At 42.4% G+C, this 26,132-nt stretch overlaps 1 protein-coding gene across 1 annotated transcript in view; it reads left to right on the forward strand.

Moving 5' to 3' along the window:
* MTHFD1L (methylenetetrahydrofolate dehydrogenase (NADP+ dependent) 1-like) overlaps window positions 1–25,370 on the forward strand; it is a 173,761-nt gene extending 148,391 nt beyond the window's left edge. Inside the window, exons 27-28 of the mRNA XM_018053357.1 lie at window positions 17,466–17,586; window positions 25,003–25,370. Of these exons, the coding sequence (XP_017908846.1) occupies window positions 17,466–17,555 (90 nt within the window). The 3' untranslated portion in view covers window positions 17,556–17,586; window positions 25,003–25,370. The remainder of the gene's footprint in view (window positions 1–17,465; window positions 17,587–25,002) is intronic.

Below are 26,132 nucleotides of genomic sequence, written 5' to 3' on the forward strand. Positions count from 1 at the left end.
ATTCAGTCGCTCAGTCGTGTCTGACTCTTTGCGACCCCATGAATGGCAGCACGCCAGGCCTCCCTGTCCACCACCATCTCCCGGGGTTCACTCAAACTCACGTCCGTCAAGTCAGTGATGCCATCCAGCCATCTCATCCTCTGTCATCCCCTTTTCCTCCTGCCCCCAATCCCTCCCAGCATCAGAGTCTTTTCCAATAAGTCAGCTCTTTGCATGAAGTGGCCAAAGTACTGGAGTTTCAGCTTTAGCATCATTCCTTCCAAAGAACACCCAGGACTGATCTCCTTCAGAATGGACTGGTTGGATCTCCTTGCAGTCCAAGGGACTCTCGAGTCCTCTCCAACACCACAGTTCAATACCCACAACCAAATTCTTTGTCTTCCTTGTTTCTTATTAAATCCTTTTGTCTGTGACATTGTCTTTTAGAACAAAGATCAACAAACATTTCCTGCAACGGGTCAGGTAGTAAGTATTTTAAGTGTTGTGGCCCATTCAGTCTCTGTCCTCACTACTCAGCTCTGCTGTTACAGTGCAAAAGCAACCACAGACAATATATAAACCAGTGTTGCTGTGTTCTAATAAAACTTTATTTATAAAATAGATAACTGGTCTGATGCGTGATGTCTGGACCATAGTTTTCCAACTTGTGATTTAGAAGAAAGAAGAGGTCTGTGAAATTTCATGTTGGAGTAATAAGCACATAAAACTGTCCCAGGACCCCCTAACCTCTTTCCCACTGGGAACTGTGTTTGGTTTCCCAATTTCCCTCAGTACTGGTAGGAATGAAGTGCAAAGAGCCAAGATGAAGTTCCCTGAGGCAGGTAGCCCTATTCCTTTCCCCCATGGAAATCTCCATGGGCTTCAGGAAGAGAAAGCAGCTGGTCTGGGAGCCCCAAGACAGCCCAGATTTAGGGAGGGAATTCAAAGCTGTGCTTTAGGTCACTTTACCCCTACCCTAAAATAAAACAACACATGAAATAAATGTTGTGTGTAGATGTGCCAGGTCTTGTAGACATACGTGCTTGAAATTAAATGTTTGCATAAGCACCAGATTTGCTTTTGGCTTACAGCAAATTTCATGATGAGTAGAATGGTTGTGTAGGTGGGAAGAGAAGGTGGAGGAAGTAAAACTGAAAAGTGAGACTGTAGTCAACGGGAGACGCCACACCAAGCTGGGAGGTGGGGGCTCGGGGACAGAACTCTTTGTGAGTGTAAAGTGTATCCTCAATGATACTTCATGGTATTTATATGAAAAATTCAGGCTTTTTCTGTGGGAAAATAGCTCATAGGCTGATGGTATCACTCTCCTTCAACATGTTAGAGATTTACTCAAACACTTGTCAGATGCCTGGGCCACATATTTATTTGAAAGTGTGCCATCATGGAAAGCTTTCATTCACCAAGGTCACTGAGAGGGCAGAAGAGGGAGACACACTGAACTTCAAATGGTTCTGGCCGCTTGTGTCAGTAGCAAAGCAATGAAGGAAGGAGCTGACTTGCCAAAAGGAGAAAGTTCAAGAAAACTGACTTTGTTTTGATTGAGAAAAGCAGATAGCTGAGCGGTAAGTAAAGAATTCTCATTATCCCCATTTTTCAGTTTATAAACATAAAATGTACATTACCTTATTCCTAGTCATTGCTACAATTATCTGGGGGTTTTTTCCTATTAATAGAGTTTTATTCTTGGATTACTTAACATCAAATTCTGTGATTATATGTATGTTTCCACTAACCTTGCTCTTTAATTAGGTACAGTGAGTAGCGTAGTCTTTAAAAGCTCCATCAGCCTATGAAATTCATACCTAAATTTATTACGTGATTATATCTTATCCAGTGGTATATAGCATTCTTTGTAAGTGGCAGTCTACTGAAGATGGTGTAATAGGGACCAGATTTACCCTCCTATTTTAAACAGTCAAGGACACTGCACAAAGTATATGGGGAAAAATCACTCAAGACATTGGACAGTCAGTTCAGTTGCTCAGTCGTGTCCAACTCTTTGCGACCCCATGGACTACAGCACACTAGGCTCCCTGTTCATCACCAACTCCCGGAGCTTGCTCAGACTCATGTCCATCGAGTCCATGGTGCCATCCAAACATCTTACCCTCTCTCATCCCCTTCTCCTCCTCCATAGAAGTTAAATAAGCAGAGCGACAATATACAGCCTTGACGTAATCCTTTCCCAGTTAGGAAGCAGTCTGTTGTTCCATGTCCAGTTCTAACTGTTGCTTCTTGACCTGCATACAGATTTCTCAATAGGCAGGTGAGGTGGTCTGGTATTCCCATCTCTTGAGGAATTTTCTACAGTTTATCGTGATCCACACAGTCAAAGGCTTTGGCATAGTCAATAAAGCAGAAATAGGTGTTTTTCTGAAATTCTCTAGCTCTTTTCTGTGATCCAATGGTCATTGGCAATTTGATCTCTGGTTCCTCTGCCTTTTCTAAATCCAGCTTGAACATCTGGAAGTTCACGGTTCACGTACTATTTAAGCCTGGCTTGGAGAATTTTGAGCATTACTTTGCTAGTGTGTAAGATGAATGCAATTGTGCAATAGTTTGAGCATTCTTTGGCGTTGCCTTTCTTTGGGATTGGAATGAAAACTGACCTTTTCCAGTCCTGTGGCCACTGCTGAGTTTTCCAAATTTGCTGGCATATTAAGTGCAGCACTTTCACAGCATCATCTTTCAGGATTTGAAATAGCTCAACTGGAATTCCATCACCTCCACTAGCTTTGTTCATAGTGATGCTTCCTAAGGCCCACTTGACTTCACATTCCACAATATCTGGCTCTAGGTGAGTGATCACACCATCGTGGTTATCTGGTTCGTGAAGATCTTTTTTTGTATAGTTCTTCTGTGTATTCTTTCCACCTCTTCATAATATCTTCTGCTTCTATTAGGTCCATACCATTTCTGTCCTTTATTGTGCCCATCTTCGCATGAAATATTCCCTTGGTGTATCTAATTTTCTTGAAGAGATCTCTAGTCTTTCGCATTCTATTGTTTTCCTCTATTTCTGTGCATTGATCTCTTAGGAAGGCTTTCTTATCTCTCCTCGCTATCTTTGGAACTCTGCATTCGGACTGATATAATCTTTCCTTTTCTCTTTTGCCTTTTGCTTCTCTTCTTTTCTCAGCTATTTGTAAGGCCTCCTCAGACAGCCATTATGTCTTTTAGGATTTCTTTTTGGGGAGATGGTCTTGATCCCTGCCTCCTGTACATTGTCATGACCCTCCGTCCATAATTCTTCAGGTACCCTAGCAGATCTAATCCCTTGAATCTATTTGTCACTTCCACTGTATAATCGTAATTGATTTGATTGAGGTCATACCTGAATGATCTAGTAGTTTTTCCTACTGTCTTCATTTGAAGTCTGAATTTGGCAGTAAGGAGTTCATGATCTGAGCCACAATCACTCCTGGTCTTGTTTTTGCTGACTGTATAGAGCTTCTCCATCTTTGGCTGCAAAGAATATAATCAGTCTGATTTCGGTGTTGACCATCTGGTGATGTCCATGTGTAGAGCCTGCCCTTGTGTTGTTGGCAGAGGGTGTTTGCTATGACCAGTGCATTCTCTTGGCAAAACTCTGTTAGCCTTTTCCCTGCTTCATTTGTACTCCTAGGCCAAATTTTCCTGTTACTCCAGGTATCTCTTGACTTCCTACTGAAAAGGCAGAAAGATATGGCACTGAAAGATGAACTCCTCAGGTTGGTAGGTGCCCGATATGCTACTCGAGAAGAGTGGAGAAATAACTCCAGAAAGAGTGAAGCGATGGAGCCAAAGCAAAAACAACGCCCAGTTGTGGATGTGACTGGTGATGCAAGTAAAGTCCAATGCCATAAAGAACAGTATTGCATAGGAACCTGGAATGTTAAGTCCATGAATCAAGGTATATTGGAAATGGTCAAATAGGAGATGGCAAAAATAAACATTGACCTTTTAGGAAAAATGGACTGGGGTGGGTGAATTTAACTCAGATGATCATTTTATCTACTACTGTGAGCAAGAATCCCTTAGAAGAAATGGAGTAGCCCTCATAGTCAACAAAAGAGTCCAAAATGTAGTTCTTGGGTATACTCTCACAAACGACAGAATGATCTCCGTTTATTTCCAAGGCAAAGCGTTCAATATCACAGTAATGCAAGTCTATGCCCCAACCAGTAATGCTCAAGAAGCTGAAGTTGAATGGTTCTACAACATCTTCTATAGAAGACCTACAAGACCTAGAACTAACACCTAAAAAAAGATGTCCTTTTCATTATAGGGGACTGGAATGCAAAAGACATTGGACGTCAGGCAATAAAGGACATTGTTCTCTGAGAAACAGGAAACAAAGTGAGCCCTCCAGTTGCCCTGCTCTACCATTCAGCCTAGAGAAAGTCTCTAGACTGCCATGTATGGAGAGGGATCCCTGTAGGGAACAGTGCTTAGCTGTCACACAGGGCCAGGCAGTCTTACTTCAGTAGTAAGGGAAAAATTAATCCTAGACTAAACACAGTTCTGATCCTACCCAACAAAGTTTTTAAAAGAAAAAAAAAAGCTCCAAAATCAAGTTGTTTCCAAGTAACTAAACTATATCCCAGGGTGAAGTATAAAAATATTTATAAATACAAAAAAATACAGTACACAGAAAAATGTCTGACATTCAATTCAAAATTAGCAGGCATGTAAACAAGTGGGAAAATACAACCTATAGTGAAATAAATCAACCAAAATTAACACTTAAATGACATAGATGATAGAATTACGAGGTGGGCACATTAAAACAGTTATGACAGGTTTTTTTCTTAATGTTCAAGAAACTAGAGGGAAGAAAATAAAGAAAAAAAGATTAGTTAACTTGAAGTCATAACAATAGAAACTATCTAAAATGAACCAGGAAATGGCTGGGAAAAAAATGAATGCAAAGAACAGTCATTGAGCTAGAATCCGTAGGAGACAGAGGAGAGGATTGCAAGTATTTTCAGACATAATGGGCAGATCTTTTTCAATTTTATAGAAACTGTAAGCCCACAAAGTCATGAAACTTCAGGAGATCCCAGGTACAAGAAATGTGAATAAAGTTAGGGCAAGGCACATCTTAATCAAATTGCTTAAAACCAATGATAAAGAGAAAGAGAAAATCATAAAGGATAAAAGATAATGCATACAGAGGAACAAAGATAAACTGACAGCTGATTTCTTATCAGAAACAATGCAAACTGGAAGACAGTGAGGCAACATCTCTAAAGTACTGAACGAGAATTTTAAACTTAGCGTTCTCCAGCAATTTAAAAATGTCTTTCAAAAGCTAAGAGGGAATAAGGAATCTTTTAGACAATTAAAAGCTGAAAGAATGTATCATTAGCCAAACCTGAAGTATAAGAAATTATAAAAGAAGTCCTTCTGCAGAATGAAAATTATACCAGCAGAAACCTGGATCTACTCAAAGGAATGAAGAGCACCATGAAATAGTACCTACAGGGGTAAACTTTTGAAGACTCTTTGAAAGATAAACAACTATGGACAAAAATAATAGAAATACAGTGACGGGTTTATACCATACATGGAAACAAAATATATTACAGCAATAGCTCAAAGTTCAAAAGGAAAGAAATGGCCCTATACTTTTTTTTTTTTTTTAGATTCTTACACTTTATGTGAGGGAGTATAACATCACTTGAAGGTAGACTAAAAAGTTAAATGTGTATCATAAAAACTGAGGACACCACTAAAATAACACCAGGAGTTATAGTTAATAAAGCAACAATTAAATCATTAAAAATACTCTATCCAAAGAAAGATGAAAAAGAGAAGAAAAAGAACAAAGAACAGATAAAACAGAGAGGAAAAGAATAGCAATAGCAAAAGATAGTTGATTTAAACCCAGCCATATCAGTAATCACATTAAATGCAAATGGTCTAAATATGCAAATTGAAAGACAGAGACTATCAGATTGGCTAAAAATTCAAGATCCAGCTGTATGCTGCCATCAAGAAATCCACTTTAAAGACATTAGTAGGTTAAAGAAAACAGGCCAGGAAAATGCTAATACCAATCAAAAGAAAGCTGGATTGGTGTCCAAATAGACCTAGAGCAAATAATACAGAGATAAAGAGGGTTATTTCATATTTGTAAAGGGGCCATTTCATCAACAGGAGATAACAATCCTACATGTTTATACATCTAATAACCTTGAACGTAAATGAAAGAAAACTACAAGGAAAAATAGACAAAGCCAAAAATATAGTAAGGGATTTTAAAACACCTCTCAGAACAAATAGACAGAAATGGAATAAGGATAATGGAAGACTTGAACAGCACTTTAATCCAGCTTGATCTACCTAACTGGATTAAACACGCTACTTAACAACATTAGAATACACATCCATTTCAAATGCAAACAGAATATTTGCCAAATAGAGCATATTCTGGGCCACAAATTAACTCTCAGTAAATGTTGAAAGATTCAGATCATACAAAAATATCTTCCTTAACCACTGTGGAATTAAATTAGAGATCAACAATGAAAGACATAGGGAAAAACCCCAAATATTTGGAAATTAAATAAGCCACAGAGGAGGAGAAAACATTTGCAGGTCATCTATCTCATGAGGACCTGTACATGGGTAATAAATACATGAAAATATGCTTGTCATCATTAGTCATTAGAGAAATGCGAATTAAGATCATAATGGGATACAACTACATAGCTCTTAGAATACCTGAAATTAGAAAGACTGACCATGCCAAGTATTAGTGAGGATGTGAAAACAATTGGAACTCTCATACAGTCCTGGTAGGAATGTAATAGTACAACACCTTTACAAAACAAGGTTCTGTCTTTAAAGGCTAAATATGATCAAGTCATTCCATTCCTTACTCAAGAGAAATGAAATATATATCCATATAAAGGCCTGTACATGAATGTTCACAGCAGTTTGTTTTGTGTACATGCTAAGTCGCTTCAGTCGTGTCTGACTCTTTGAGACTTCATAGACTGTAGCCTACCAGACTCCTCTGTCCAGGGGATGCTCCAGGCAAGAACACTGGAATGGGCTGCCATATCTCCTCCAGGGGATCTTCCTGACTCAGGGATTGAACCCAGGTCTCTTTAAGTCTCCTGCTATGGCAGGCAAATTCTTTACCACTACACCACCTGGAAAGTCCTTGTTTTGTGTACTCTTACAATGAATTTTACACTTGAACATATGCAGTTTATTGTATACCACACTGCTAAATAATGCAATATGTTTTTTAAAATAAAATTGCTCAAAGTACAGAAACATGAGGAAAAAATTTTAAAACAGAAAGATAAATGCATTAATTTTAATTTTCTATGCCACATAACAACTTACCACAAATTTAGCCCTTTTAAAACAACAGATGTTTGTTATCTCACAGCTAACCATGAGTCCAAACCCAACTTAGCTAAGTTGCCTGCTTCAGGCTAGAGTAAGGGCTGTGGTCTTGTATGAGGCTAGGGATTCTCTTCCAAGCTTGCAGGGTGGTTAGCAGATTTCAGTTCCTTGCAATTATAGGGCTGAGGGCTCAACCTCTTGCTGGCTGTCAGCTGGAGGCAACCCTTCAGTCTCAGTGGCTACCTATGGTTTTTACCATCTGGCCTTTTATGCCCCCTCATACCATGGGCTTCCCTGGTGGCTCAGTGATAAAGAATCAGCCTGTAATGCAGGAGACATGGGTTCTATCCCTGGGTCAGGAAGATCCCCTGGAGAAGGAAATGGCAACCCACTCCAATATTATTGCAGAGAGAATGGACAGAGGAGCCTGGTGGGGTACAGTCCATGGAGTCTCACTTGGACATAACTTACCCACTAAACAACAACATGATATTTTATCAAAAGCCAGCATGGGGTAAAGTTGAGTCTGCTGAGATAGAGGAACCCTATCACCTTTGCTGTGTGCTTCTGGTTAGAAGTAAGTCACAAGTCTCACCTGCCATCAGGGAGAGGCAGCTACTGGGAGTCACCCAGTATTGTGAGTGAGGTATATCCACAGCTATTGTTGTTTAGTTGTTAAGTCATGTCTGACTCTTTGCGACCCCATGGACTGTAGCCCACCAGGCTCCTCTGTCCATGGGATTCTCCTGGCAAGAATACTGGAGTGGGTTGCCATTTCCTTCTCCAGGGGAATCTTCCCAACCCAGGGATTGAACCCACATCTCACATCTCCTGCATTGACAGGTGGGTTCTTTACCGCTAACACCACCTGGAAAACCCATGTCCACAATGTGGCATAGCAAATGGAAATGGAAGCAATAGAAAGGAATCCCCAGGATCATGGCAAAGGGAGATCCCACCAGCAGCTGTTTAGTAGGTCTACAGGAGGAAGGGCTCCAGCAGAATGGCTGTAAGGAAAACTAACCTCATACATCGGCAATGTGAAGGGATGATCAAGGCTGTCAGAGTGCATTAGTGCATGAATGATAAGTCTATAGAAAGCTAACCTAATAAGGATACACTGATTAACTTTAGGAGAAACAGGGGTTGTACAAGAATGAGAATGTAATCAGAATATGTATGGTGGCTCTCCCATGAGTAATATTTACATTGTCCTAATAAATCCTGATCTGACCACAAGTAACAATAGCTCTATATTTGTGAGATAAAAAGTGGAGGTGGGGAGAGAACAGCAAGATGTAAAAGAGTGTTCTGCTGATATCTGGTCTGAACCACCTAAAGGGAAAAAAAATAAAGGTAGCAGAACAATGTAGGCCTCTAGGATTTAAAATGGTTAAACTAGGTAGTCCCTTGGACAGCACGGAGCTCAAATCAGTCAATCCTAAAGGAAACCAACCCTGAATATTCATTGGAAGGACTGTTGCTGAAGCTGAAGCCTTTGGCCACCTGATTCGAAGAGATGACTCATTAGAAAAAACCTTGATGCTGGGAAAGATTGAAGGGAAAAGGAGAAGAGGGCAGCAGAGGATGAAATGGTTGGATGGCACCACCAACACAATGGACATGAGTTTGAGCAAACTCCAGGAGACTCCAGGAGATAGTGAAGGACAGTGAAGCCTGGCGTGCTGCAGTCCATGAGGTCAGACATGACTTAGTGACTGAACAGCAACAAAAACCAAATAATACGGCAAGGTGGTCATGAATTGTTTCCTAATTCAGTTTCCTGGTCAAGCCTCGGCCAGCCAAGCATCCAGTTGGTAAACAGTAGAGAAGACAACTCCTTTGCTTAAAATAATGGATACAGTTTGCCCCCATCTTTCTATGTTTTCCTGCTGCAGCAGCTTATTATCTCTGGGGAGGAGCTTTGCCAGGGTCAAGGGGAAGGGAGTTGAAAAGAAAAGGGAAATTACGGTGGGCTGCCATGTCTTCAATACCAAGCTCCTTGAAGAAAAGACCAGCTCAACTAAGTAAAGGAAGGTTTCGTGATCCCCCACACCTTCCCCCTCCTCCTCTTTCCTTCTCCTTTATCTTCTCCCTTCTTACAAGAGTTCCAGAATAATTTAATTGCCGGTAGGACCTTGGGATAAAACAGATGTCCAGAACAGCACAGTTCGTTTTCAGAAGCTGAGGTTCTCAGAAACCAGAATTTGATTACTTAATAGTGAGTTCCCAAACAATGAAACGTTATTAAATTGATTTGTTTTGCCAAAGCTGGCGGAGGTTCTCCTGGCCTGCCACCTGCCCATCGGAGGGCTGGTGAATGAATATACTGCAGAATTTCCAGTAGAGAGGAGCAGTGTGGGAAGAATTGAATTCATTCACGTCGTCGTCTTTGGCTTGCACCGAGAGAGAAATCCTCTTTTAATTTTCATGAAGACTGAACTCATTTTAAAATCATACCTGTTTTTAGTTTTTCATCACACTTCTGAAGGTTTCTCTCTTAATATTTGTCATCAAAGGCCCTTGTTTGCTTGGTACGCTGTTGTCGTTGTGTAGTCAACTAAGTCACTTCCGACTCTTCGTGACCCTGCGGACTGTAGCCCACCAGGGCTCCTCTGTCCTCAGCTCTCTCCCGGAGTTTACTCAGACTCGTGTCCATTGAGTCAGTGATGCCATCCAACCATCTCATCCTCTGTCGCCCCCTTCTCCCACCTTCAGTCTTTCCCAGCATCAGGGTCTTTTCCAATGGGTCAGCTCTTCGCATCAAGTGGCCTAAGTATTGGAGCTTCAGCTTCAGCAACAGTCCTTACAATGAATATTCAGGGTTGGTTTCCTTTAGGATGGACTGGTTTGATCTCCTTGCTGTCCAAGGTGCTGTCAAGAGTCTTCTCACTCAGGTCTCAGTTAATGGGTCTAGTGCCAGAGCTGATTGTCATTAGTAGGACTGACAGAAAGGGGCCTGTTTTAAAATGGCTTATAGAGCCAGAAAAATTAGGAGGAAATCTAATGAACCCTTTTTTCTTACCTGAGAAACGTATAATTAACATATAAAGAGCCAGTCCATGAAGATGACATTCTTTCTTGTCCTGGATGTCACACGGTATGGCTTTGTGGCCCAGAGCTGCCCATGCAGGAAGCCTGGGGATAAACCCAGGACAATAGAGAAGCCCGCAGGTGGCCCATTCCACTGCCACCTCTGGTCTTCCAGGCACGGGGACAGGAAGGACAGTGTCTTACTGAGCAAGCCAGCATGGAGCTTTCCTGGCAACCACAATTGAAAACTGATTAAGGGTTCCATACTTGAAATCAAAGCCAAAAAAAGGAAAATAAATTCTTTAGTGTATGTGTGTGGGGGCGGCAGGGGGAGACATCTCAAGTGCAGAATGGTCTTTGAACTTAAAGAGCTGTAGTATTTGAGTTCTTTAGCTTATGCATGAAAGCTGCCCAATTTCTTCATTTCCTTTGTTGACATTCGGTCGGTCAGACCCTTCTGCTTCATATTTCTTTTCTCTTTCTTCTAAAGCACTCTCCTTAATCCCTCATTTTCCGAAAGGCAGGGCCCATTGACTTTACATTATGCAGTTGATCCTTGAACAACAGGGGCTGAACAGGGCGGGTCCACTTCTACACAGATTCTTTTTTTCAGTTAAATATGACAGTACTACACAATCCAAGATCTGCATTGGTTGAATCCGAGGATAGGGAGGAACGGTGGATACTGAGGGCCAACTACAAATGATCCGTGGATTTTCAACCTTCCTGGACATCCGTGCCTCTAACGCCCACATGATTCAAGGGTCAAATTTAGAGTGTGTTGGCAACCACTCTCCTCGAGTCTCCTCTCTCTAGCCACATTCCTTTGTTTAGAAATTACCCTAGTTACCTCTTTTAAGTTTTCATCTTCCTGAGAATCAGATTTCAGAATTGTACATGTGGAATTATCCAAGTCCTGTATTTAACTATATACATACATGTAATATAATTACATGGCTTATAAAAGAATAGAAAATTACCTGGGAGTTTCCACAAGAAATTGTTTACATGGGTCACCTCTGGGAAGCAGTATTAGGGGAGCAAGACTTGGGTTTTTACTTTTATTATTTTTTACTTCTTGATTGAAAGTACTTTCTTTTTGAAAGTATTTTGTTGAAAGTAAGGTTTTTTAAACTAATGGAAAAGTTAGTTTGAAACAGGCTTCTTAGCCCTAAGAATTATAGTTTCCTTTACAAAGGAAGAGAGAAATAACTGTGCTTGCTCAGTCTTTTATTCAAGGCCACTGAAATAAGTTGGAATCATCTGAGCTCTGTAATACTGGCCCAATACCTGGGCACAGTAGGGTCATCGTTACAGCCATTGAACTTGACTTCTGTCTTTGAAAGTCAGACGTTCAGCGTTTATTATGTTCATTCTTTTTATATAAAAAGCAAAGAATGAAAAGATATTTTTTGAGGGTTTTTTTTTTTTTAACCAAGAAATAGAAAGTGACTTGACCCAAATGATCCACTTTAATCGTCTCTTCCTCTGGAAGCAGGGACCAGGTCCTGGTCACCTTGGTGTCCCCGGGGTGAGTGATCAGCAAAGGACTGTGGGTTGAATGAAGCCTCACTGTCCTTTCACTTAGGAACAGGCATTCACTGGCCACCAGGAGAGGTAAATGCGCTCTGAAAACGTGCCAAGCACCCAGGACATCCCTGGCAGTCACGGGCTGTGCAGGAGGTTCTTACCTAACCCAGAAAGCAATCCCAGAGCATCCATGGCCACCAAGTCAAGCAGGTGGAATTCCTCTTCATTGCCATGACTTGAAATACCTCTCTTCTTTCCTTTAACTCAATATTTATACTGGCCATTTTTCCTTGTGTGTCATCGTAGAGTAGCTTGTCTAATTATCCACATGACCGTGAGTTATATGCAGTTCTGCCCCTCACATCCAAAGACACTGGGGGGAGTAACAAAGAAAGAGCCTAACCCTGGAGAAGTTTTCTTTCTGCTTGTTACGTAACTCTGTAATCATCCTCCATGTTACTCATCTGTTTTAAAATATATTTTTTACAGGCCTAATATTGTCAGACATTGTATTTACAATTCAGAAGATACTTTTGCTCAATAGTTTAAATTTTTGACTTATTGTTTCATCAAAAAGAATATTTTTATTTAGATTATATCATCATGTAATTAATCATTGCAGTCATTTTTGTTGTTTTTAAATTTTTGAAATGAGATGATATGTGTGTTCAGTCATCAATTTGGTGGAGGAAAGATATAGAAGGGATTCCATTTCGGGTCATGAACTGAAGGAACAAAATAGGTGTGAATTAAAATGCTTATTTCTTTTTTTGAATTTAAATAAACTTGGATGGCTTATCCAGTAGGAAAAAGTAGTAGATTTAAGGAGAAGGCAGAAAAGAAATTATTTCACAAGCGCAACAAAATTAACTATGAAACATTTTGGCTAAGTGGTTGGTATATATGATTCTATCATTTTATGAAACAGATTTTTGGGTAATTTTTCTACTCATCTAAGAGTGTTCTACATTTACTTCTGAATGACAAGTTTTAAGTATATGAATATTTTCTCTTCACTGGTTTTAATGAACCTTCATAAAGGCTATTCCTACAGCTCATCATTTCTCTCAAATAAGCTTAACTCAAAATCAAAGATTTGGAAGATTCATTGTGGCTAAAATTAGGGGCGTGAAGGGCAAAAACGCATGTTTTTCAGCCTTTGTAAAAGAATCCATTAATGCAGCGTGACAAGTAAGTACAATTTAGTGGCCCCTGGTTATTTTAAGCAGGAGGCCTTCTTAGAGGGCACACAAATAAAGTCAACATAGATCACCACTGACCCCAGGCATGGGGCCAGAGGTCAACTCCCAAGAGCTGTCCACATTCTTTCCTGTCTTTCTGTGCTGACTCTTGTCTGGGGGCTCCAATCCTTTGGTAACAGACTTTGCTCAGCAGGACTTTTTCTTTTTTTAGTAGTCTTTTTTTTTTTTTAATTATTTTTGTCTGTGCTGGGTCTTGGATGCTGTGTCTGGGCTTTCTCTACTTGTGGCGAGCAGGGGCTACTTGACGTTGCAGCGATCAGACTTCTCATCACGGTGGCTTTAGGGGTTGCAGTGCATGGGCTTAGCTGTTCCACAGCAGGTGGGATCTTCCCGGATCGGGGATTGAGACCATGTCCCCTGAGCTGGCAGGCCGATTCTTAGCCACTGTACCATCAGGGAAGTCCTCAGCAGGAATTTTATTTTAAAAATCTCTGGACTGGAGGTGGTTTTGTCCCCAGGGCTGGGAGTCACCCCAGCTCTGCATGCTCCACACGCTTCCTTGTCTATTGTTCATCCCGAATAAACTGGATTCTTGATTCTTGGAAGTGACTATTGCATCATTGGAAAGAAACCCAGGAGTCTTCTGAGAATTCATTTTTGCTCCCATTTGAGTAAAATAAGTTGAAAATAGAGGAAAGACATTTTATACTTCCTGGCATGTAATATCTTGGCTACTCTGAAAAGCTCCCAGTTTTGTGACAGCATCAGAATGACCTAAAGACATGTGCGCTGATTCAGTGCAGCCGGCAGTTCAGCTCCAGGAAGCACACAAATCACACTGTCTTTGTCGATCTTGGTCTGGCACCAGCTAAACGTGAATGGTGGAGAGTTGAAGTTTCCCATCTGTAAAAATAGCATGTGAACAAGCAGACAGTGCAATTGTGTTGTCCATGATAGAAGATTCCATTGTCGCTTTGGCCCCAGATGCACTGCCTTCGGGGTTCTTCATGGGCTTTCTCACCTCGTGTGGATTTAGATCTGATCTGCCTCGTACTGAATTCTGCTCTGGAGTGAATAGCGTTGCTGCCTTAGAAGCAGCAGCCATCACGTATGGGTCGGGATCCTCACCCAGATCCGTTCAACCTAGAGAGTGAATTAAATTAGAGGTGGAGCAGATTCACTGTGGCTGACTGTGACTGCTCATTTCTTCTTCTCCTTCTTTTTTTTTTTAAGGTTTTCAACTTTCTATTTTATAAAATTGGAGTATAACCAATTTTATAATTGGTTGTAGCAATAACAGTGTTCCAGTAGTTTCAAGGGAACAGCAAAGGGACTCAGCCACACATATACATGTATCCACGTGTGCATGCATGTTCAGTCACCCAGTCGTGTCTGACTCTTTGCAGCCCCATGGACTGCTGTAGCCCACTAGGCTCTTCTGTCCATGGGATTCTCCAGACAGCAATACTGGAGCAGGTTGCCATTTCTTTCTCCAAGGGATCTTCCCAAGCCGGGGATTGAACCTGCATCTCCTATGACTCCTGCATCAGCAAGTGGATTCTATACCACTGAGCCACCTGGGAAACCCATAAATGTATCCATTTTCCCCCAAACTCACCTCCCATCCAGGCTGCCATTTAATATTGAGTGGAGTTCCGTGTGCTATACGGCAGGTCCTTGTTGGTTATCCATTTTAAATATAGCAATGTGTACATGTCCATCCCAAACTGTAAAGCGTTGATTCCTTTTTCCAAATCCACAGCCCCACACAGATCATAAAGGCATCTTTAAATATTCATGTCAGAATGCAATTAGGTAGCAAAACTGCTGTGGAGTAACTGGTATGACTTTGTAGCCCAGGCAACTGAAAAAAATATGGACTGTTCTCACCAGCGTCCTTTGTGTTTGATGTCTCAGTGCTAAAACATTAAGCGTGGGTTTCTTTCTGGGTTCTCCTAGGAGAAGCCACTGTAGCAACCAGAGAAAAATGTTACCCCTTTGCTAGGAACAGAAACCTCAGGAGGATAAGTAGCCATCCGGATACCAGAAGCTTTAAAGTACGGGAAGTCCCCACCTACGAGCAGGTTGCATGCCAGAAATTGTTTGTAGTTCATTGCTTGAAACCCAGAGCGCATTTTCCTGGAGACAGGCTATCAGTGGTGGCTCAGAAGCCTGTTTAGCCCATAATATACTGAAGAGCAGTCCTGTGCAGTCAGCAGGACAGGAGCTGGCCACTATATCACGGTGTTTTACATCTGGCCATGTAGACCCCTGTCATTCACTCACACAGCCCCAGAGGTTATGAGACCACAGGTGCGCAGGGTTCCTACCTGACCTGCAGCTCACGCCAGGAAGAACTAACAGCCTTTTATCAAGGCTGAAAGGTCTTTCCTCACCGCTCCTCCTCAGCCCCTTCCCCTCGAGCTCCCTGTCCCAGGGCTAGGGGGAATGGTGGGAGAGACATCCTAGGCCACACTGACTAAGCCAGCGCTACTTGGATGGTCATGTGCACAGGAATCTCCTAGAGATGAGCCGAAATTGCAGGTTCTGATTCAGCTGGCCGAGGGTGGGCCCTGAGAGACTGAATTTCCCACAAGCTCTTGGGTGATAGCGATGCTACTGGTCTACAGTCCCCCCAAGTTTGAGTAGCAAGAACCTGTCAGCATCGTAGGAGGAAAGAGTGGGTGGCGGATAGGGAATCTTGCCACTGCAGAAAGAACCTTAAGAGTGAGAGAGCTGAGATCTGAGACAGAGGCTTTATCTGGGTTCCCTTCGTGTTGAGAACTTTTGGCCAGGTGGGAAAGAGGTGGGTAATGTTGAAGTCGATAGGGAGCACTCTCCAGGAGCCTCACTCTGGCTCCTGGGTGCGTGTTCAGTGTGTGAGCATCACCAGACGGAACTGGGCCGCTTCCCCTGCTCACCAAGGGTCTCGGGTGCAGGTGGACAGAGAGTGCACTTTGCAAAACCGATCTGGACACAGTGCAGCAAAGCGGTGAGGAGCACGGGCCTGGTTTTAATTCTGTCTCCACCACTGATGTGTCCTTGAGCACATCCTTTGTGCCTAAGTATCCTGAATTCAGGCTTCCCAGGTGGCACTAGTGGTAAAAAAAATCTTCCTGCCACTGCAGGAGACATAAGAGACGTGGGTTTGATCCCTGGATCAGGAAGATCTCCTGGAGGAGGAAATGGCAACCTACTCCAGTATTCTTGCCTGGAGAATCCCATGGACACAGCAGCTTAGCAGGTTACAGTCCATGGGGTCACAAAGAGTCAGACACAACTGAAACAATTTAGCATGCACACATCCTCTGTCTCATCAGTAAAGTGAGGTTAAAATTAGTGCCTACTGCTAACGGTAACATAAGACCATGAAGTGCCCATACGGTGGTGGTAGTGGTGTTTAAATGAGTAATTTGAGATTACAGGTATGGAATTCAATTTCTTGTTTTACTGTTTATTACTTGTGTGGTGGTGGGTTAGTCACTCAGTCGGGTCCAACCTGGGTCTCCTGCATGGCCGGCGGATTCTTTACCAACTGAGCTGCCAGGGAAGCCCCTATTACCTTTGCAGCCTTGGGCAAGTGACTTCACACCTCTGACCTTCCATTATGTTCCTTGTAACATGGAAATTATAAAAGTGCCTACTTCATAGGGTTTGGGGAATGATGGAAAAAAGTAAATCATTGGGAATTCCCCTTCAGTCCAGCGGTTAGGACTCCACACGTGCACTGCAGCAGGCACAGATTCTCTCCCTGGTTGGGCAGCTAAGTGCAGCCAAAAAGGAAAAAAAAAAAAAGTAATAAAAAAGTAAAGTGCTTGTACAATGCCTGACACATAGTAAGTTCTCAATAAACAACAGTTCTAGCTGGTAAAGTAGACCAGTACAATGCCTGACACATAGTAAGTTCTCAATAAACAACAGTTCTAGCTGGTAAAGTAGACCAGTTGGAGAACAGGAGTTTTCAAACTATGCTCCAAGAGTTAACGATTTTACCAAAATGTGTCTCTTGGGGGTGGTCAGCAGGCTGTCATTGGTCCCATCCACAGCCACTGTCCCCTTCAGCCAGAAGGGCTCATCTTTGTTAGGCTTCATCATTGAGATTTGACTTAGAAAAAAAGGTTCATAGGTCACTATTTGGGAGTTATGTTGTCTTGTGGGACCATGGGGGGATTTCCTTTCCTTGAACAAAGATTGAAATAGCAGATGGTGGCTATAAAACGATACTTGTATGTATAACCCGAAGTTACATGGGACTGCACTGAATTATAGAGTTAATTTCTGTCGTTGGATGGACATTGTCTGGAGTGATCACGGTGCAGCATGACTAATGATGTAATCTCCCGTTCTCTCCCTCAGATGAGCACCATGCCAGGACTGCCAACTCGGCCCTGCTTCTACGACATAGATCTCGATACAGAAACAGAGCAGGTTAAAGGCTTGTTCTGAGTGAGCGAGATCTTCACAGGACCCGATTCAGGTAGGCTCTTGGGCTTTTTCTTTTTCCTTTCTTTCTTTGCTTTCTTTTTTCCCTAGTTCAGATCTCTTTTTGTTTTATTTTCCTTATATTTCTTACACAAATGGTCTGATATTTAATTTCCTCACTTGGTTACTGTGAACCCCTACCTAGCTATAGTCATGACCGGGGTCACTCCTGAGTATGGATATGTTTTTAGATGGGCAGCTCCTTGGTTGGCCTGGATTCGATTCCAATGAAAGTCAATCACGCCATGTCTGAGTATAGATTTGTTTAAGACGTCTCTTGCCCTGTCAAAGGAGTCCTGTAAACTCATTACTCTTTTTCTAGAATTAGAGCTAATATCTGCTGTCATCAACTCCACCAGCTGTACCTTCTACCGCACGTCTCTTAGTCCAGAGTTAGAAGCATGTGGTCAAGGACTCCTGGTGTGTTTCTCTCCGGGGTTGCCATAACAGTGTCAGAGCTGGGCTACTCAAACAACAGATGTTTATGCTCCCACAGTTCTGGAGGTGAGAGGTCCAAAGTCAAGGTGTCATCCAAAGGCCGTGCATTCAGATTCTGGCAAAATCCTTGCTGGCCTCTTCCTAGCTTCTGGTGGTGGCCATCCATCCTCGTCATCCCTCTGTCTCCTCCCTGTCTCTTCCTAAAAAGACACCAGGCACATTGAATGGCAACCCATCTTACTGACCTCATCTTAACTTGATTTTATCTGCTAAGACCCTATTTCCAGTTAAAGTCACTGTCATAGGTACTATGTCAGGACTTCCGCGTACCTTTGGAGGATACAGTGTAACTCATAGCGCTCTCACACAGCAGGTGGTTGGGCTCTTATAACACTGGAAAGATTCAGAGATGGGACAGATCGAGCTCAAAGGGTCCTGTGAGTCACAGGAAAGGACAGGGCAGCAGAAATGAGAGCCCTTGATGACTCAGCAGCCACACAGGGTGGAGGGTTGGGCTTGCCTTGGAGCTGGCTTAGGCAGCCCAAGCAGGAGGGAGTGGGGGGCTTTGGTCTCATTTACGTCTGCCCCTCTGTCCTACGACCATACCTGCTGACTTCTGCCCTGGCTTCCCATCAAGGAGAACACCCTCCTAATTCTCCTCCCTGGAAAACTCTCCATCAGAAGTTGAGAGACCTGGAGCTGCTCTTCCCCACCCATATATCAAACACATCCTCAGCGTATTCTCAAGATGCTTTCCTTCCCCCCAAACACCCCATTCCTTCTCCCACTCTCTCCAGTTCCTGGTCCTTAGCCCAGTACCCTTCCCTCTTGCCAGCATATTCTGAGCCTTCCAGATGAGCTTGTTTGACCTGAAGACGCTTCTTTCCAGTTGTCCCTGAGTTATGCCCTAAGCCAGTCACACAGGACTCTCAACTTTTGTTTGTTTCACCTACTGTTGTGTTTGTTGTGTCCTCTCTTAGTCGTGTCCGACTCTTTTGAGATCCCATGGACTATAGCCCGCCAGGCTCCTCTGTCCATGGAGTTCTCTGAGCAAGAATACTGGAGTGGGAAGCCATTCCCTTCTCCAAGGGATCTTCCTGACCCAGGGATTGAACCTGTGCCTCCTGCTTAGCAGATGGATTCTTTACCACTGAGCCACATGAGAAGCCTCGTTGTTTCACTGTCAGTAGTCAACATGGGGAATTTGTTTTTGGTTTTTGTTAAGTCTCTGTTACTGTTACACTGAAGACTTAGGCTAGGATGAGCAAGGTAAAAGACAAATTAATACGAGGTTTGGGATTTGGGTTGTGTGTGTGGTGTTCGGGGTTGTCCATGTGTGTTTTTTGCTGAGGAGTGAGAGCTGTATTTAGTTTTAACTACAACCACACTTTATATCCTTGTCATTACTGATGAAGAAAACTTCAGAAAATGAACGAAGGGAGGCTGATTTAACAAAGAAACCCATAAACTTGAGCTTTGATGACAACAGTTCTTTTGGTCTTTTGATACAACAGTGCATGTGTGTGTGTGTGTGTGTGTGTGTGTGTGTGTGTGAAGGCCTGGGGTTTCCCAGCCAGGCCTTGGGGAAAATCACAGTATCATTTCTCTTAAACTTTGTGCTGACCCTGTCCAGACTAATCTCTCTTGTCATGTCAACCCATCATACCACATTTCTGCCACTTAATTGTTTTTCTCCAGAACAAGAATGTGCAGTTCTTTTCTCTCTCTGGGACAGTTCTGTTTCAGTCTCTTGGTCCATTTTTATTTGTTCTCCACATAGGTCATGTAAACGTAATTATTCCTGAATTATTGCAGTTAAGACTCAGGTAATGCCAGACAGCACGTGCTCAGCTTCGCCTGCACCTACACCAAAACCCTGGTGTCCTCGTTCCCTTGACAAGTGTCCCTTTGAACTTTAAGGAAGGACTGAGCAGAGGTTTGGGGTCAGGACACTGGCCTGTGGGGATTCCCTCCAATGGGCCAGGCGTTGTGCTAAGTACCCCTTGCAGGCAGGTGTTGTCCCGAGAAGTTAGATCCTTCCTGTGGTTACTGAGGGGGGAAGCCAAGGGATGACCCTGATTCACCAGACGGCAGGGGGATCGTATTGCCTTTCCACTCTCAGCCCTACCTCTTGCTCCACAGCTGTGGGAATTGCTTCACCATCCCCGGTCACGTGTCACACTGGCCCCAACACCATGCAATGGGTAGTAGCGTTAAGTCAGAGTTACGGAAACTCTGGCCCAGAAACGTTAACCACTTGCTCAGGTCACACAGCTGACCAAAGCCAAGACTCAACCTAGATCCTCTTACTCTTGGTCTCACCCCATCATTTCTGCCCCAAAACAAACCATTTTCATGGGATAAATGAATTTTGGCCCGTTCTGGAAGATGATAACCAGTTCTTTGAACAGATTGTTGATTTGGGGATAACCGGGTGAATTTTTTTTAATAACAAAAGATAATTATTTGAATATTAAAAGCTATGACTTTGTCAAAATTCTTTTCAGTCAGAGTTATACTAGGGCTACCTCTTAACTCTCTCTTTGAATGGCTTTTCCCACTCACTTATCCAAGACTTCTTTCTTCGGTGTGAATTGCCAAACCCTGTTGTCGGCTTGGTGGGCAGTAGTTCAAAACCCATCACTTGACCTTGCCTGAATAATTGCAGACGATCCAGTAAGAGAAAACCACTGTTCAAAGCAAACATTCCCTCTCGGGGTCTCCTTAGAACAATGAACCCACAGACTAACAGTCAGAGGTCTTTGGCTATTAAAATGCATAAAATAAAAATGTTAAAGCTTGAATGATAACTCAGATTTGGGCATATTTTGGGAGAGGAAATGTTCAGTGGGTTGCTTTGCCCACACGGTGTTCAGACTCCAGATCTTTCTGTGGACTCAGCTGCAGAGCATCGCTCTTCTTACTCTTTGCAAAATGTGTTACAGTCGTGGCATATCCCATATGGAAGAAGCTTCTCCTCTCTTCCCTTCCACTTTCTCTCCTTCCCTGTTCATCTCACCTTCCAGGAAAAGGTGAGACTTCCTGCAATCGAGAGGTGTCAAGAAACCACCACAATTTGAGTTTTTGCTTCTCCTTTCCAAACTTTCCCTGTCTTGCTTTTGCCATTATCAGAATAAGGGCATCATTCATTCTTTTGAATGTTACCAAATGGAACTAATTAAAATAAGTTGTTTGTCCTGGTGAAACTGATCCTGTGACATTACTGGTCAGTCTTTTGTTAGATGATGACTGACTTTGAGGGTTTGACTCCCCCCCTCCTTTGGATTTCTTGTTTTGAATCTTTATCATATTTCTGAGTCTTGGCAGGATTCAAATGAATTCAAGAAAGCCTGGCAGATTTCCTGAAGGATTCAGACACTCCCTTACCTCATTCTGATGTGCAAAGTTATGATTAGTATGGAATCAAATTGACTCTGGTCCTGCTCTCATTGTTTTTCTTGAATTATACATGCAGAAAGGAGTATAATATTAATACCAGTTCATTTTCTTCCCCAAACTCTCTTTGGAGCAGAAAGTTTCAGTGATATTTAATAATCGTAAATTAATCTTGATTGGCTGCTGCCTGCAAGCCTTCTGTGGACAGAGTCTCTTATCCCCAGACTGTAAACCATAGAGTTTTGGGGTTTCTTAGGGTTGCTCCTGAACTTTATGATTTTAATCCTGAAACTGTCTTTTCAAGAGGCAGCTCAAAAATTGTTCCTCATCATTGTGTTTCAAGAAAAAGGTCTTCAGTTCCTCACGCGAAGCCATCCTTTCTGGAGTAGAGTGAGCCCCTGTTTTCCACTCCCAGGCAGGCGCCAAAACAGGCTGGAAGCCCAAGCTACTTAAATAAAAGATTGTGATAATTAAATCTAAGATGACATCTGTAACATCTCTGAAAAATGGTGATAATTAACTCTCCCCCCTCTAACTGAAGGGGAATGTTTTGAAGCTTGACAGCTGTGAGATTCTTAATTAATTCGCTTTTAAAGGAAACTTTTCCTGGGGAGTAGGGGGTCTAATAATCTTTTTTTTTTAATAAGGCATGGAAAATAGTATTTCTGAAAACTCTGGAGACATGATTTTTCTAATAACTTTAAATCTATATGTGGCTGCTGCTGCTGCTAAGTCACTTCAGTCGTATCCGACTCTGTGCGACCCCATAGATGGCAGCCCACCAGGCTCCCCCATCCCTGGGATTCTCCAGGCAAGAATACTGGAGTGGGTTGCCATTTCCTTCTCCAGTGCATGAAAGTGAAAAGTGAAAGTGAAGTCGCTCAGTGGTGTCCAACCCTCAGTGACCCCATGGACTGTAGCCTTCCAGGCTCCTCCATCCATGGGATTTTCCAGGCAAGAGTACTGGAGTGGGGTGCCATTGCCTTCTCCATCTATATATGGATAATATATAAGAAATTCCTGGTCAATCAAAAGAAAAGTTTCAATTATGGCGTTAGTTATAATTGACTACTTGATTTAAAAGCGTTAGAACTTGTAAAGTAGAGGAAAAATTTTAACTAAATGCTATGAACCTGAAATTCTCTCCATTTCACTGAAGGCATTTTTTAATCAGACATTCAGACTGGTTAATAAGCACCCAGTGACTGTTAGACACCTTAACTAATAAGAGATGCAGAGTTAATTCTCCTCAATTCAAAAGCAAATCTCAAACAAATCATGATACAAAAGATTCTAAATTTGTCACCCTCAGCTTTTAAAAATTGTCAAAATATGTCAGCATCAACTTTACAAATACTATTGAAGCTGAATTTTCATTTTTATTTTAAAGTCACATTGGTAGCATATTTAACTTTAACCTCTGTCATTCAACAATGGGAACCAATAAAAGATAGTTTTCAGCAAAGAAAAGCCAAGAGCCAAGTGTTATTACCAGTAATTGATATAAGGGTGTGTGCTTAGCACTTGGTCATGTCCGACTCTTTGCAACCCCATGGACTGTAGCCCACCAGGCTCCTCTGTCCATGGGGATTCTCCAGGCAAGACTACTGGAGTGGATTGCCATTCCCTCCTACAGGGGATCTTCCCAAACTCAGGGATCGAACCCAGGTCTCCCACATTGCAGGCGGATTCTTTACCGTCTGATATTTTCTTAGTTAAATAAAGAAGAGAGAGCAACTCGTTTCCTCTATGAGATGTATGTGTGTACCTGCGCGTGCGTCTTTTATCCCCAAGACTGCTATAGCAGATACTTGGTGGTTTAAAATACCCGAAACATATCCTTTTGTGGTTCTAGAGACTAGAATTCTGAAATCAGTATTAGTGGGTTGAAATCTGGAGCTTCCTGGTTGACACAAATCAGTAACCCACCTGCCAATGCAAGAGATGTAAGAGACGATGATTCCATCCCTGGGTCAGGAAGGTCCCCTGGAGAAAGAAATGGCCATCCACGCCAGTATTCTTGCCTAGGAAATTCCATGGACAGAGGAGACTGGCGGGCTACAGTCCATAGGGTTGCACAGAGTCAGGCACGACTGAAGCAACTTAGCACACACTCACAGGCTGAAATCAAGGTGCCAACAAGGCCACCCTCCATCCAGCAGAGGCGCTGGGAAAGACTCTGTTTCTTGCCTCCTGCATATTCCTGCGGCAGCCAGCAGTCTATGTCTTATGGCCACATCACTCCAAGTTCTATTTTCCGAAAGATGTCTTATTAAATAAACTTCTAGAATTCTTTTTTCCGCCACTGAATAAACACCAAACAACTGATTCATTTGCACCTTCACTCTTGCATTTCTGATTTTTTGTCATGCATAATCAGACTTTCTATACCCACCCTTTGAGTTTTCTGAAAATATGGAACCACAGATTCTAAGCCCCTTTAAATACTAAGTCATTGGTATAGAGGTCACGTGATTAATCCAAGGGTCTTCCACCAAGCCCACCCATATCCCCGCCACCCCCACAGCACAGCACCCCTCTTCCCTCCCCAGGAGTCACTATGCCTCCCATCTGAGGTCTCCAGAGCCATCGATGTGAGGCTGGCGTGGCACTGAGCAGAGAGGCAAAGTCTGCACCAGGGAAACTTCCCTTCCTAACATCAAAAATATTTTCATGTTGATAATGTTTGTTATGCTTGCGTTCCTCCTGTTTTCTGTTTACTTCCCTGACTTGAATCAGGCGTTAGGGGAGTATTTGGAATTCCTCGTCCCCTGCCTTCATCACGGTCCTCTGTTCTGAAGCTAATCAAGCATCCTTCTGGCTGCAGACCCTGCACTCAGTCGTGGGAGGCCGGCTCTCTGTATTCCAGCCGAGTTTGAACTCTTGGCCCAGTAGATAAATTCCTCCATGTATAAATTCAGATCAAAGGCCAAGTGCTTGTATTTACATTTCTCCTGGTGAACACTTTTTTTAAAAAAAACCTAGATGTTTTCTTTGTTCTTTTTAAAATGTGGTTTGATCACTTCTTTTCCTGAAAGACTGCAGGATTTACAGCGGCAGAGAGTCTTAGCATCCTTTGTGAGAAAACAGCAAAGCTTTAACAGTAGTAAGAAATTCCAGATCCACTCATTTCCATTCTTGTCCTAGAGGAATTTTTCAGACTGTGCTTTCTGAGCCTAAGATAAAAGCGAAACTGAAACCTAAGGCAACAGGCTTCCTAATCTAAAATCCTGGGATGTTCCCATTCAGCAGGATCCTAGAAACTTGTATGTAGATCCCAAATTTAGAAGTCAGAGGATTTCAGCCATGGTTCCCAAGCAGAATCTTTTTGGAAATTCAGAACTGCAACCTGCCATGTTCATGCTGGCTTGATCCTAAGTGATGCAGAATCGGATTCTCCACTGCTCCTAAGTAAGAAGACTCCAAGTGATCCCAGCCTTGTCTTGTGAATAGAATCACTTATCTGCTCTCAAATTTTCTTGGATTCTTCAGCTTTAGAGCTATAACATATGAACAGTTTGACACCAGAGGAAAAGGCCATTCTTAAACCACTGAAATTTTTTTTTCTGTCTTTCAGGCTCCACAAATGCAAACTACTCCTTGCCTTTTTGCTGCAGTTGGAGAAGAAAGTGAATTTGAAATATGCTGTTACGCAATGCTGGGGAAATGGTGAAATAGGCCAAAGATTTATTCTTCGTTCAAGACAGATTCTGTTTGCAACAGAGTCTAGCATTCAGGAAAAGGACCTCACCCAAGTCTTGAAAGAAACTAATTTATTTTCTATTTCTGCAGAGTTTACATGATTTCCCACTGCTTACACTTTAGAACGTTTATTTTATGGGGGCTGAGGGATTAAAAGAGTGTGAACGAACAGGTAACATTTTCCACGATGGAGTTTTCTATTTGGTCTTTGAACTGAAAATAAACATGTACGTAGAAAATCAACCAGCATGTTTTCAGTGCCAGATAAAACTCCCTGCTCTCTAGAGGTAGCTATTCATGGTGGGGTTGTTACCTGACACCAATTTCCTGGAAAATTGTCAATGCAACCAGAGCTTTATAAACATAACAAGGGGAAAATAACAGACAGAGAAATATCAGGTCAATTATGAAATCTGACTGCTGGCAGGTCAGATATCCTTTGGAACACAGTGCATTTTATATCCAGAATGACTTTTGAGTGTCAGTGAAGTTTACATCACTTACCTAAAAACTAATGGGTTTATGCTAGTTTCTTCCACCGTTGAGTGAATCTCAATGGCCGTTAAGCTCCCAAAGGCCTATAGGGCAAGAGAAGTGACTCTTTAAGGTTGGGTGGTTGGCAAATGTTTTTCCATTTGTCTCACCCTTAAATTGGGCTAAAGAATGTTCTATGGCCTGTTTCTCCCCTCCCGGGAGTTCCTGACCCTTTCCTGTTTCCATTTTTTTTCCTACAATAATATAAAATTATATAAAAGTTAAGACAAAACCAAGGATTCAGGAATAAACAAGCAGTGATTGTCCTCTAAGCAATATAAGTAAAATAGTAACCATAAATATCTTACATGTCCCCCAGGCACATCCTGCAAAAGTCTTTTTGCCATCAGATCCTGTACGTTCTTGCACTGTACCCTCAGTGACCCTGCTTGTTAGCTGCTCTGCCCATAGTGTATCTTTATGTGCAGTTTGATTTGTTCCAAAACACTGTTGAATAACTAAAAAGCCTCC

The sequence above is a fragment of the Capra hircus genome, chromosome 9 (genome assembly GCF_001704415.2).
Source record: "Capra hircus breed San Clemente chromosome 9, ASM170441v1, whole genome shotgun sequence".
In the NCBI taxonomy this organism is placed as follows: Eukaryota; Metazoa; Chordata; class Mammalia; order Artiodactyla; family Bovidae; genus Capra; species Capra hircus.